We start from the raw sequence: 12,464 nt of genomic DNA on the forward strand, positions 1-12,464 counted from the left end.
AAGGGCTTCTTTTTACTAACAGTTTACCTAGCCTATGGGGAACAAAGTAAGAGCAGAAAGAAAAAAATCTACAGTGACACTACATTAAACTACTGCACTAGCTAACACATGGGACATCTTCAAAGTCTGAAAGCTATCATTTTTGGTTAGATATTTACTGGCTAAAAAGAAACAAATATATCCTACAACATGATACCGTATCTAACCTACAACACACTATAAAAATATAGCAGGCATTAAAAGAGGCAACCTTGGTAACTGAACAGTTCTCATCTTATACATGTATTTAACATCTTATACAAAATAACGCTATTATTTTCAAGTACCTCACACAAAATGGCCTGATTTTCACATGCAAAACACTGAACAATTCTTTTATTGTCTCCATATTACAGACTCTGACTACATGGTATTTATTCTTAATTTTAAAAATTTCTCCCAGAATGACTTTCATGTTTTGAAAAGTTGATGTTTGAAAAAAATGCCAGATTTAATTTACAATGTATTTTAGAAAATTATCCATCCAGGCATTGGAGGATACTTTACTGTTCTCAAAGCAGGACAGACACCACTCAGCCATTGTTTGCTTCTCAGGACATTATGTAATTGACCAAAGTGGCATTTTAAAGACATCTCAGAAGCCACGCCTTCCCCTCCTGGAAGGGAAGGGCACCACCTTGTGTTCACAAGTGGCCACTATTCACTGGCTTTCCGGCACTTTTTTCTTTTTACATTTTCTGTTTTCTTTTTCTTTTTTAAAGATTTATTTATTATTTATTTATGCATACAAGAGCTGGGGTACAGGCCAGAGGTGTGGGGGGTGAGAGGATTGACCAGAGACAGAGTGGGGAACAGAACAGACAGACTGACGAAATACACTGCTGAGGGGAGCAGGGGGCGCGACAGGAGAGGTCTGCTGCACCATGTGGGTTGCTCCCTGGCTGGCCAGGGATCGAACTCATGTTGCAGAGGCTGTGGATTGCTTCATAGTGCGGTGCTTAACCCCTTGTGCCACCAGGGAGGCCCCTTCTTACATTTTAATTGGCTGAGGCCATGGAAGAATCAAATGGCAAAATTTGACTAACCTGTGCAGCAATTCCTATTCTACCTTCATTAAGACTCCCTATGGCGTACTTGTACCCATGTCCAATCTGCCCCAGGATATTGGCTTCCGGAACCTGGAAAGAAAAATACGCAGTTATTTCTCAGTTGGATACATGCTTCATTCTGGTTATGTATTTTTTTTAAATAATTTATTGACATATATATTTATATCACTGTTCATTTTTTGACAATATTTGCTTTCTCCTCTCAGGTGTAGTCCCCATAGAATCCCACCACCCATTCACCCGTGTACCATCATCATTTTCCCATGTGCTCTTCCCTCCCTCGTTTTGATCCCTCTCCCTCACCCTCTCCTGAGAATGTCTCTGTTTATTTTGTTTTGTTGTGTTTTTTATTATTATTTTTTCTCTGATCCCTTATTTGGGTCCTCTAAATTCCTCCTATTATGCATTCTTAAGTGTGCACATACTCCTAATTTGTGTGATATTATTACTGCAGGTAGTACTGATGAAAGCCCAAGGAAACTCTCTGCTAGTTCTCTGGGTCTCCCTCCAATGTGCCCCCTGAGTGGCTCTCAGAGGGACGGGCTCAGCACAGACATGTAGTGACTAAATGAATCTAGCAAAAAGGCCTCTCCTGCAATTCATCAGTAACATAGCAATTTTCCCCCAGTCTTACCTGCCTGCTAGGTATGTTAGTGTGAGGTAACATACTAGAAATTAACAAAAACACCTATGAGTACTTGCTAAAGCAACAGCAGCAAAGCTTTCCTCCATTGAGATATCATCCCCATAAAAATCAAGTGAGGTGTGTGTGTACACGCGGGCACAAGAGAAAGGAGGAGAAAGGAGAGAAAAAACAAATTGCACAGTTCACTCATAATTTTTAAACAAGAAGAAAAATACACTCAGCTTTACAATATAGGCAGTTAGGAGAGGGAGTGGGCAGAATGGGGGAAGCAGAAAGACAGCAGGGGCCAACTGGTGAGGCTCAAATGACCTCTCTAAAGACACCTGTGAGCACTCGCTCAGCGTGAGCAAAAAGATCAAATTCTAACAGGAGGAGGAGAAAACCCACCTCAAGCTGTCCCCTCCAGGGAAGTTGTGAAGCTCAGTGGGCCCCGCTGGTTGTTTTCCATTCTCCCTGTGCAACGTCGCCACCTTGTGGCCTGTGTTGTAGCGCCATCACATTTCTTTGAAGCCCCATTTGGTGCATAAATACCAAGTTTATAATGCATAAAATTTTATAAAGGTTCACTAGTGTATAAATTATAATACATAAGTGGGATTCACCCTTGGCATTGTTCTGGAGGCCAGATGCTGGCAGGAATTTTCCACTCTTGGCCTCACTCTTGTGAAATGTATTGCACATTCAGCACCTCAAGCAAGAACCTATGAACGTTGCCCAAGTTCTACAAAATGCTCTCCCGTGCATGCTCAGTATTTTGACACCTTTTGTGCACAGCTCTAGGGCCACGCAAAGATTCCTTCCCAGCAGCCGCTTAGCAGAAGTGCTGCTTTACCCACCTTGACATTTTCAAATGTGAGCGGGCAGGTGGAAGAGGCTCTGATCCCCATTTTGTTCTCTGGTTTTCCTATTTGAAGGCCTTCAGTATCTCGGTCGACTATGAAGCAGGTAATTCCTTTATACCCCTACAAAGGAGACTCAGAATGTTGTTTCCACTTGGATCGATGAGATTCCTTGTTTCCAGAGAGTTTTTCAAAGTCAACAGAGAACTGAAAATGGATTTTAGTGATAACTACTAATGGACGCAGACCCACAAACGTGTCTGCATTACCCAACGAGAGTCATCAGAGGATGTGAGGCTCACAACCAACAACATGGCCATTCCTTACATTGTCAGAAACCACCATGGCTAGAAAAATGTTACTTACTATAAGATCATGAGAACTCCACCTTTTAAATTTTCTTTAATATGTTAAAGTTTTAAAATTTAATTCAATTAAATGCTACATTAGAGAAAAGACAAAGACAAATAATAAAATGTATTTTACCCTATTTCCAACTGAATACAATATTCTTTAAACACAAGCATAAAGTGGTACTTAAAGTCTTCATTATTAAACAGAAAATTTGAAATTCTACAAAATTAAAGACTAGTTCCCTACATGTCACATTAAGAAATAATTTTAAAAGGTCTTCCAGGTAATTAACTAATTAATTAATTAATTAAAAGGTCTTCTAGGTAATATTTAGGAGATTTAGTAAAAAAAGAGGATGAAAAGATCTTAATTTTCTAACATTTTCAGTACTGAGAATGAAAAATTTAAGACTAAGTCCTAAAAAGGGATAAGGAAAGATGAGGGGGACAGAGAGGGGCTTTGCAGACTCACAGCGGCAGGGTCCACGTTGGCCATGACCAGGAAGAGGTCTGCGTACTCGGCGCTGCTGATCCACATCTTGGACCCATTGATGATGTAATAGTTCCCCTTTTTATCAGCTCTGGTCTTCAAAGCAAATGGGTCGCTACCTGCGCTAGCTTCGGTAAGGCAGAAGCTTCCTATCTACATGTGTGAGGAAAACAATTCCAAGTTAATCTCAGTGTAACACTGAATGACACACTGCTAGGCCAAAATATTTGTCAATCAAATGTTTAGTTACTTTTAAAAGCCTGCGCTTATCGCCACAGTAATGGTATTTCGACAGTCTTAATTTCCAAAAATAGATGCTACTATTTGTCTGCCAGGTTTAAGGACTTAAGTACTCAATGTTAACTTTAATTAAATTGATTCTAATAATCGAGTAGAAGATACCTCCACTTAAAGGAAACTAGCAACCACGGTGTTAGAAAGATAATGGGGACAGAAAAATTATCTTCTTGTCTGGTGATTATTCTGTAAATTTCTGAGTGGCAAATGAGAGATAGAATGTACTTTTCTAGAAGCATCTGTTTACTGGGCATTGCTTGCTGAGTTAATGTTGCTCCATGGGGCCCTGGGGCGCAGAGTCAGCTTACGGCTACTTTCCTCCTGAAAATACGCCAGGTTTAGAAAAGATCAGATCCGCTCCAACAGCTCCTCTCAACTCACCGTTCCCGTGGCCAGCTTTGGCAGATAGGCAGCCTTCTGCTCCTGGCTTCCGTGTTTTCTGAACAGCGTGTTGATGATCGTGTTCTGGATGTCACAGATCAAGGCCACGGAGGCGTCCACCTTGGCCAACTCCTCTATCACCAGGATAGAGGAGAAAAAGGAAGCTCCTGTGCCTCCGTATTTTGTGCTGATTTCAATACCCATCAACTAAAGGAAACAAGAGAACAGGCTAAGAAAGCAATTTCCTGATGGGCCCATTTCTTGAAGAATAAGTTCCAAAAATCATAACTATGTAAGTTCTTAATTTTGGAATTGTCTATGTATATTTTCTTTTCATTCGGTATGGCTATTTTACTATGTTAGAAGGAACAAAAAAACCTATTATAGAAACAATGACTATTTGAACAAGATGAAGGGACAAGCTGTGGACACTCAGCAAATCTGTGTCGACGGCATGACTCCCTAGAAACATGCCAGGAGCTGTGGTTCAGGACAAGGACGCCTCTGCCTGCAGGGGACTTCCATGCTCATGCGGTAAAGGAATCACCAACTTGGGGGGTGGGGGGAAGTTACACACTGGAACTGTTTGTTTCTTTGTGGGAATCTAAAAATAAAAGTGCTCTGAAGGACAACGGAATAATGAGAACATATCTTACGTAATATAAATACATTCTGATGACTCATTGCTAAGAACTGCTGTTGCTGGCCAACACCAGAGTGGTGTTTTGGGGTGGTTTTTCAACACACTCCCCTTTATACTGATTTCAGTGTAATATGGAAACTGGAGGAAGGTACCTCCTCCTTAGTAAGAAGGTCGCGGCTTTCACGTGGCACAATCTCTTCTATCATGGCTCCTCTACCTCTGCTCTCTCAGCCCAGATAAGGGGCGGCTGCTCTGGGGCTGTTTCAGCATGTCTGAGTGGCCAGCAGGCAGCCACGATGGTATCTCCTACCAGCACGCTAGACATGGCCCGGGCACCCGGTGAAGCCAAAGGCTGGCGCAGTCTCGGCAGTAACTGAGCATTCAAAGGCCACTGAGGCTGCAGCGTGAGGGCTGCCTGGCCCTCCAGCCTTAATTGCCCTCCTCTCAGAAAGAGAAGGGTGTGTGTGTGTGCGCGCTTCAGCCCCAGCACTGTCAACAGGTCAGGGCAACGCTTCCTGCTTCCTCTCCGCCTTTCTGGAAGTGTGCCCAGCTGCAGTCTGGGTTGCGACTATGATGATGGAAGCTGACCGGAAGCTAAGCTGATGTGAAGGTAAACCACAGAGGGGAAGATGTGACGTGGTGAGAGCCAGCAGTGGCGCCCTAGAGGTCAGAACAGAGGGGCTCCCATGCCTGCAGCCTGCATGGCTCCTGATTGCATCTGGAGAAGCAGTTCAGGTGCAGTTTCTCTAAAAAGGCCACCGGTTCTATGCTGGCCACGACTTCCATCCGGGACTTCAGTGGTTGGCTGCAGGGCTGGACGTCGGGGTCAGGGGTCACAGGAGGCTGCGTGGCCGGAGCATGACTATGCCTCCAGCCGGCTGTCCAGGAGACACAAATCGGAGAGCCATGCCGTGCACCCGGCAGCCACCAGTGGCCAGATGACCCTGTCTACAACAACTGCTCCATCGGAGCACTGGGCAAACTCCAGCACCCCGGACTTCTCCAAAAAGCCGAGAGGGTCTGCAAACAAAGAAGGTGATGCCTGGCTGAGAAAAATGACTCATGGGTGCCGCTGGGGCCCCAACAAGATCCTGCTTTTCCAAGAGCTTCGCGGCTGAAAGGAAGCAGGCAAGATGAGGGCTGCATGTGGTGGGGAAAAGCTGGTCTCTTCACAACAGGAAGAAAGAAAAGCACCCAAGCAAGTGGAAAGGTTATTTTTCAAATGCAAACACGACATGTCAGCCAGGGCGCTGGAAAGAGCCTCTGGTTCTGGAATACCCTCAGTATTCAAAAGAAAAAATAACTATCACTTAGAAAGGGGAGCACTGGTGGGGGAGCACCAGCAGGTGAGTCAGCACTTTATAAATCCTCTCCTTGGAGCTTCCCTGAGGAGGCCGCCCCTCCTGCCTTCCCACCGCCATGCCTGCTCTTTTTCATGGATTGTCCAGACAATCACAGGCCTCCGAGACTTAACAAGCCAGAATGTGGTTGTCTAGGTGTTGCCTCTGCTTCAGAGCTGACCTCCAGGTAGAGATTCAGGTGGAATACGGCTCCAGGCGAAGCTTACTAAAGGTGGTTTCTTAATCTCAGTGTTGCTGAGCTGGGTCATTCCTTGTGTGTGTATGGGCGGAGGGGGGCGTGGGGGTGGAGTTGGGGAGAGGCTGCCCTGTGCACTGAGGGGTGTTCAGCAGCATCCCTGGCTTTGACCCAGTAGATAGCAGTAGCACCCCCAGTTTTGACAACCCAAAAACATCTCCAGACGGTGCCAAGTTTCTCTTTGCAGGGGGCAAAAAAACCCTGATTGAGTACCTTTGGTCTAAATAAATCACGCGCTCCTGCTTCTGACCTTTGACTTAAAAAGCACAGCATTTATAATTTCAAGGGTTAAAGAAGTTCTTTAAGTAGGACCTCAAGCTGAAAGGGAACACAGGCCGGGAAAGGCGAGTCCACCTCGCTATCACTGCAACCCCCCGGGGCGTGATGCGTGCACTGACACGGGCATGTGACAGGGAAGGACTGGGCACCACTTACCCCCTGCTGAAACAGGCCTTGTATGACTGACTTCTCCATTCTTGAATTTTCATCCATCGTGGAAACCAAAGGAGCAATTTTTTCCTGGGCGAATTTTGTAACTGTAGGAGAGATACTGATCAGTCTTTATTCTTTTAATAGGATGTGACAGTCTTTGAATATTCCTTTTTTTCCCAAAAAACTTAAAGTCAAAAAACTCCATTCACAAACTTAGATGACCTGTCCCCTTCCCCGCCATGTCACAGATCACGTTACTTCAGTGTGGCCCCAACTGGACCCGAGGAATACGGGGGTGAAACGGGAGGCCGACTCACCTGTGGTTTTTTTTTTTTGTCTTTTTTCTTTCTTTCTTTTTCCTAAAGATTTATTTACGCATATAAGAACTGGGGTACAGGCCAGAGGTGTGGGGTGTGAGAGAACTCACCAGAGACAGAGTGGGGAACAGAACAGATTGATTGAAATCCACTTCTGAGGGGAGCAGTGGGGAGACAGGAGAGGTCTGTTGCGCCATGTGGGTCAGCTCCCTAGCTACAGTGGCTGCCTAGAGCTTCATAGTGCTGCGACTTAACCCCTTAACCACCAGGAAGGCCCTCTTTCTTTCTTTTTTATTTTTTTTTAATAGAGGCATGTTTTATTTGTTTGTTTGTTTGTTTGTTTGTTTTGTTTATACAAGCACTGGGTACAGTCAGAAGCGCAGGAGGGTGAGAGAATTCACCAGAGCCAGAGCGGGGAGCAGAGCAGGCAGAAGGACCGAAGTACACTGCTGAGGGGAGCAGCGGGCGGCAGGAGAGGTCTGCGTGCCATGCGGGACCCTCCTCCAGTGGCCGGGGGGCAGCCGGGGATCGAACCGGGGCCGCAGAGGCCGCAGGCATCTTCGCAACCCAGCACTCAACCGCTGTGCCACCGGGGCGGCCCTCTTTCTTTCTTTTTAATGACACTTTATTATTAAAATTACTTTTATAAGAAGAACTGGGGGGTAAGCCAGAGGTGCGGGAGGTGAGAGGATCCACCGGAGACAGGAGAAGTCTGCTGTGCTATATGGGACAGCGCCCTGGTCGGGGACTGGACTCAGGCCGTCACGGTGGGCTTAATCCCTAGGCCACCAGAGAGGCCCCTCACCTGTGCTCTTTATCATCAGCTCCTCCTCTGTGAAGGTCTGCAGTGGGGCGGAGGGCAGCCCATTGCTGTTTTCTTTCAGGAGAGCTTCTGACTGGGAAGATTTGAGGACCCGGGGAGGACTCTGCCAAGAAGTCAGGCAAGTGGGGATGCTTCTTCTGAGCTACAGGAAGAGGAAGCAGGGAACACACAGGTAAGAGAGGCAGGCGGACATGGGTTCCTTTGGAAATAATCTTTCTTCCTCTTGTATCACCACAAGGGAACTAGACCAGATACACTTTAAAACAATGTCTTTTGAACAAAATTCCAAATCCCTCTGTTAGCTAAATGTCTCCTTCCTCCAGCGATGAGATGCTCTTGAGAAGCTCTTGAGAAGCAGTGTTTACCTTCAGGGAAACAGAACTTTCTAGATGGAACTCATTCCCCCAAAATGAATTTCCCATTTCACGAATTTCTGTGGTAGAGACAGCCGCGCCTGTGAGGTGTCGGGCACAGGGGCACCTGGGAGAGCAGGGGCACCTGCCCCCCAGACCTCCAGCGAGCCCGCAGGAGGTGCCTGCTTTGGTCTCCATGGCTCATTTTGGTTTTAGCCTCTCCTTCATAAGAGCCAGGGAGGCCCTGGAGTCCCTAAAAACTACTTTCAAGGCCTGGCATTTGAATATTTACTGGCACTGGGATCTTGGGTGAATTTTAACCACTCAGAGTCTCAGTTTCCTTCCCTATAAACTGCAGACAATCTAATCCACACCTGGAGGATTCATGAGACAGTTGGCATGTTGGGTGTAGCATGGCATCTGCCATCCAGGCCGAGCACCCTCATGTACCGCCCTTACCCCCAGACGCCCATGACCTCCTTAGGGGCGCAGGTATTGGCGGGAACCGGATTACCTTCAAGGAACTTTTCGGGAAGGGCTGTCTCCCTGCTGCAGGGGCCCAAATCCCTCAGCTTGCCAAATCTACTCAGCGACGGACTGGCTACAGTTTTGTTGGGGGAAGAAAGAGGCCACCCCATTTTAAACTCTCGTTATACCTTTCCGGCTTCATACTGTCTAATTCCATGATAGAGAAACAAATAGGAATCAGACTTTTTCTGAAGCTAAAAGCAAGCTAAGTGAAAGAAGTCAGTCTCAGATCACATATCTCATGATGCTATTTAAAAGAAATTTCCCCAATAGAGACACAGGCAGACAGAAGTTGCCTGGGGCTGGGGGTAAGCACCACGTGTGGTTGCCAAAGGGCACAACAATCTTGTGGGGATCTTAGAGATGTTCTGAAATTGGACCGTGGCGATCACCACACAACTCTATAAATTTACTGAAAATCACTGCATTCTGGACTAAAGAGTTGTTTTTATATTATGTAAATGATACTCTGACAAAGCTGTTCTAAAAAACGAGTGTTTCCCAGTGAGAATGGCACATATTAAAAAAACTGGCAACAACAAATGTTGGCGAGGGTGTGGAGAAAAAGGAACTCTCCTGCACTGCTGGGGGGAGTGCAAACTGGTCCAACCACTGTGGAGAGCTGTGTGGGGATTTCTGGACCTACTAAACATAGAGCTTCCATAGGATCCAGCAATTCCACTCCTAGGTATTTACCCAGAGGACACAGAAACATCCATTCCAAAGAGCACCTGCTATGTTTATAGCAGCACTGTTGACAATAGCTAAGCTTTGGAAACAGCCCAGATGCCCAAAAATAGATGACTGGATCAAGAAGATGTGGTGCATATACACCATGGAGTATTACTCAGCATTCAAAAAAGATAAACACATGCAATTTGCAGCAACATGGATGGCGCTGGAAGAGATCATGCTCAGCGAAATAAGCCAGAAAGACAAAGAAAAATACCGGATGGTCTCACTCATAGCAGGAATCTAGAAAACTTAAATAAGGGACCAGGAAAATGAATAACTATAAGAAAGTGAAAATCAAAATCAACAAAAAACTATGAACCAGAAACACTTTTTGGGGGGTGGGGGGCGGGAGGGGAGGGATTGGGGTCAGAATGGGGGGGTTGCAATTGTATGGGGAATATAAAAATAAAATTTATTATTGAAAAAAAATAAAATAAAAAACGAGTGTTTTCCCCTTATTTAAGTAAAAATTAAAAGAGAAGGCGCTGGGCATCACCAGGTCCTGAGGGCAAGTGTGTGGTTGGTGAAAGGGTAGGGTCAGCAGGACAGAGAACCTATCCTATTAGTACACTGTCTTAACAGACCTGCTAACAGTTTTATTTGCTGAAAGTTTTACTGATAAAAAGAATGAGCCACTTTGTTTGAGCCGTTGCTCCTCTTTATTGCTTGTCCATCTCTGCAGTGAGTGCCTAGAAGGAGAAGTTCTGTTCTGGACACATCCGCAAATAAGCGGTGCTGGCCCGGCCAGTCAGAAGCACGCACACGTGTCCACTTTTCTAGCTAGTTTTCTTTCGTTTTGAGGATTGGAAGACAGTGTAGGACAAAGTTGGAAGGAACACTTTTTTCTTGTTGAAAGACAGGTTGGGACAGGCAGGAAATCTTTGGGCCAGGAAGAAGGAAAGGGTGGGGAGGTAATGAACAGAAGGGCCAAGAAGGGCCAGGAGAATGGAGATAAGGAAAGTCAACAGCATGGGACCCAGGCAGGGGCCGCGGAAGGAGAGGGTGTCAGCGGCACAACGAAGGAGACCGGAGAGCAGCAATGAGATAAGTGTGGGGGCAGTTCTGCTCCGTGGCTGATGGTGGAGTCTTGGATGGGGCACTCAATAGATATTCAAGAGCCAAAGAACGAGTCAAAATAGCAGCTGCAGTGCTGCTGAACGACCCAACAAATGGCCACACTCACGCAGCTCAATGGGGCGTGAGTCTTCGCTTCCCTGCCAGGCTGGAACAGCAGCAAAACCGGAAAGTTTGTCACTTGGCTACGGCAAAGCCTCCAAACCTTTCCTCTCTGAGGCTGGCTGCTGGAAGCCTCTCCAGTTCATCAGAGGCCCGCAACAGGCTTCTGGGAGATCAGCACAGTGGGGGCCGAAATCGCTGACCCAGGAAATGCTAAATCCCAAAAGCCGAATCCTCAAAAGCTGAATCCTGAACAATGAATCCTCAAACTCTGAATTGCGAACACTAAATAATCCGCAGCTGCTTCTACAGTCCCTTATATTTCTTATCAGTCGTTTTACCCCAAAATGTGATACCTTTTAGCATTTTCTCTGGGGCTATCTAGCCTCACTAGCAACCCCACTTCTAGGGAAGCTTCTGGTTTTAGAGGATTTGGAAGCAATTCGGGCAGGGGTTTGGAATGGTCTATTTGCATTTTTATGGATTCAGCACTCTTAATTCTGCCGTAGGTTCAAGAAGAAGCCCACTGGAATTCAGGCACTTCTGAGAAATGGGGGCTTTCACACTCCAGCATCTCAATTTCACCCATGCCTGCTTGCAGAGAAGAGTGCAGCTCGAGTTCAGAAGGTCAGGAAATTCTAAGAGCAGTTCTCCTTCGGAGTTAATTTTACATGACGCCTCAAGTTAAAAGCAGTTCTCATCCTAACAGGTTTGCTGTCGGGGCAGCGTCACTGGAAGGAAAGTGTGGTTTCTCTAAAAATGGCCTGGTGTCTTCTGGACATGTTTAAGCACAGATCTGCTCTGAATTTGGTTAGAAGCCCCCCATGGGAATAGTCTCTTTATCTCAAAGGAGTTGCTATTTTATGAAAGTGGGATTTAATGTGGTGAAAGTGGCTCTGGACCCACATTTTACTTACTGGATAACTAGCTCATGGAAGAGGTAATTCGGGCACAGCCAGTGGGAGAACTGCAACAGGCCAGGTAGTGGGAAAGCGCCCTCTCAGCACACTACCCCCACAACCCCAATCTCCAGGGACGCGGACCTGGGGCTCTCCCAGTGGAGGGCTCATCAAGATGGATGATGGAGGAGAACTCACTGGCCAGGGGCTCAACTTCAGCCCCTCCCTTCCCAGGTTGGGGGTGGGACCAAAGGTTCCAACTCTAACCCAGTGGTTGGTTCCCCTGCTTTCCAGAAATTTACCTCATTCACGTACTTCGATTGTGGTTAAAGGGGTTTATTATGGATGACAAGGCACCTATTTCACCTCTACGGCTCTGATTTCAGGAATTGAGAACCAGAGACCAAATATTATAAAAGGTGTTTCCATTACTGTTACCTCTTAGGAAATTCCATGTGCTTGGGGAGCTGTGAGCCAGGAAGCGTGAACAACCGGAATATATTTTATTATAAAATCTAACATCACAATTTGTAATATAGTTAAATTCACTTGCCACAGTTTGTATTCCATCTTCCCCCTACATCCTGGTGAGATTTTATTTTCTACCTATAGTGAGATTCGGTTTTTGGTGCACAGACCTATAGGTTTTGGCAAATGCAGACTCAGGTACCCATCACCAATAGTTCCATCCCATCATCCCCCAAGCTCCCTTGTGATCCCCCCTTGGAGTCAACTCTGCCCAGCCATCTCCCTGTCATTGCACTTTCCAATTAATCATGAATGATTAAATCATGAATGAATCTGATGACCTACCTCATCTGGGCCTATATCCAGAGGGCCTCGCAGT

At 46.0% G+C, this 12,464-nt stretch overlaps 1 protein-coding gene across 1 annotated transcript in view; it reads right to left on the bottom strand.

Moving 5' to 3' along the window:
• Positions 1-12,464, bottom strand: part of ACADSB (acyl-CoA dehydrogenase short/branched chain) — a 35,455-nt gene that overhangs the window by 11,121 nt on the left and 11,870 nt on the right. The window contains exons 2-7 of the mRNA XM_037496929.2: positions 7,909-8,068; positions 6,790-6,890; positions 4,116-4,322; positions 3,420-3,590; positions 2,592-2,717; positions 1,086-1,178 (exon numbers count right to left, since the gene is read on the bottom strand). Coding sequence (XP_037352826.2) covers positions 1,086-1,178; positions 2,592-2,717; positions 3,420-3,590; positions 4,116-4,322; positions 6,790-6,890; positions 7,909-7,924 — 714 coding nt within the window. The 5' untranslated portion in view covers positions 7,925-8,068. The remainder of the gene's footprint in view (positions 1-1,085; positions 1,179-2,591; positions 2,718-3,419; positions 3,591-4,115; positions 4,323-6,789; positions 6,891-7,908; positions 8,069-12,464) is intronic.

Source organism: Talpa occidentalis, unplaced genomic scaffold (assembly GCF_014898055.3).
Source record: "Talpa occidentalis isolate TD23 unplaced genomic scaffold, MPIMG_talOcc4v2.1 talOcc4.8, whole genome shotgun sequence".
In the NCBI taxonomy this organism is placed as follows: Eukaryota; Metazoa; Chordata; class Mammalia; order Eulipotyphla; family Talpidae; genus Talpa; species Talpa occidentalis.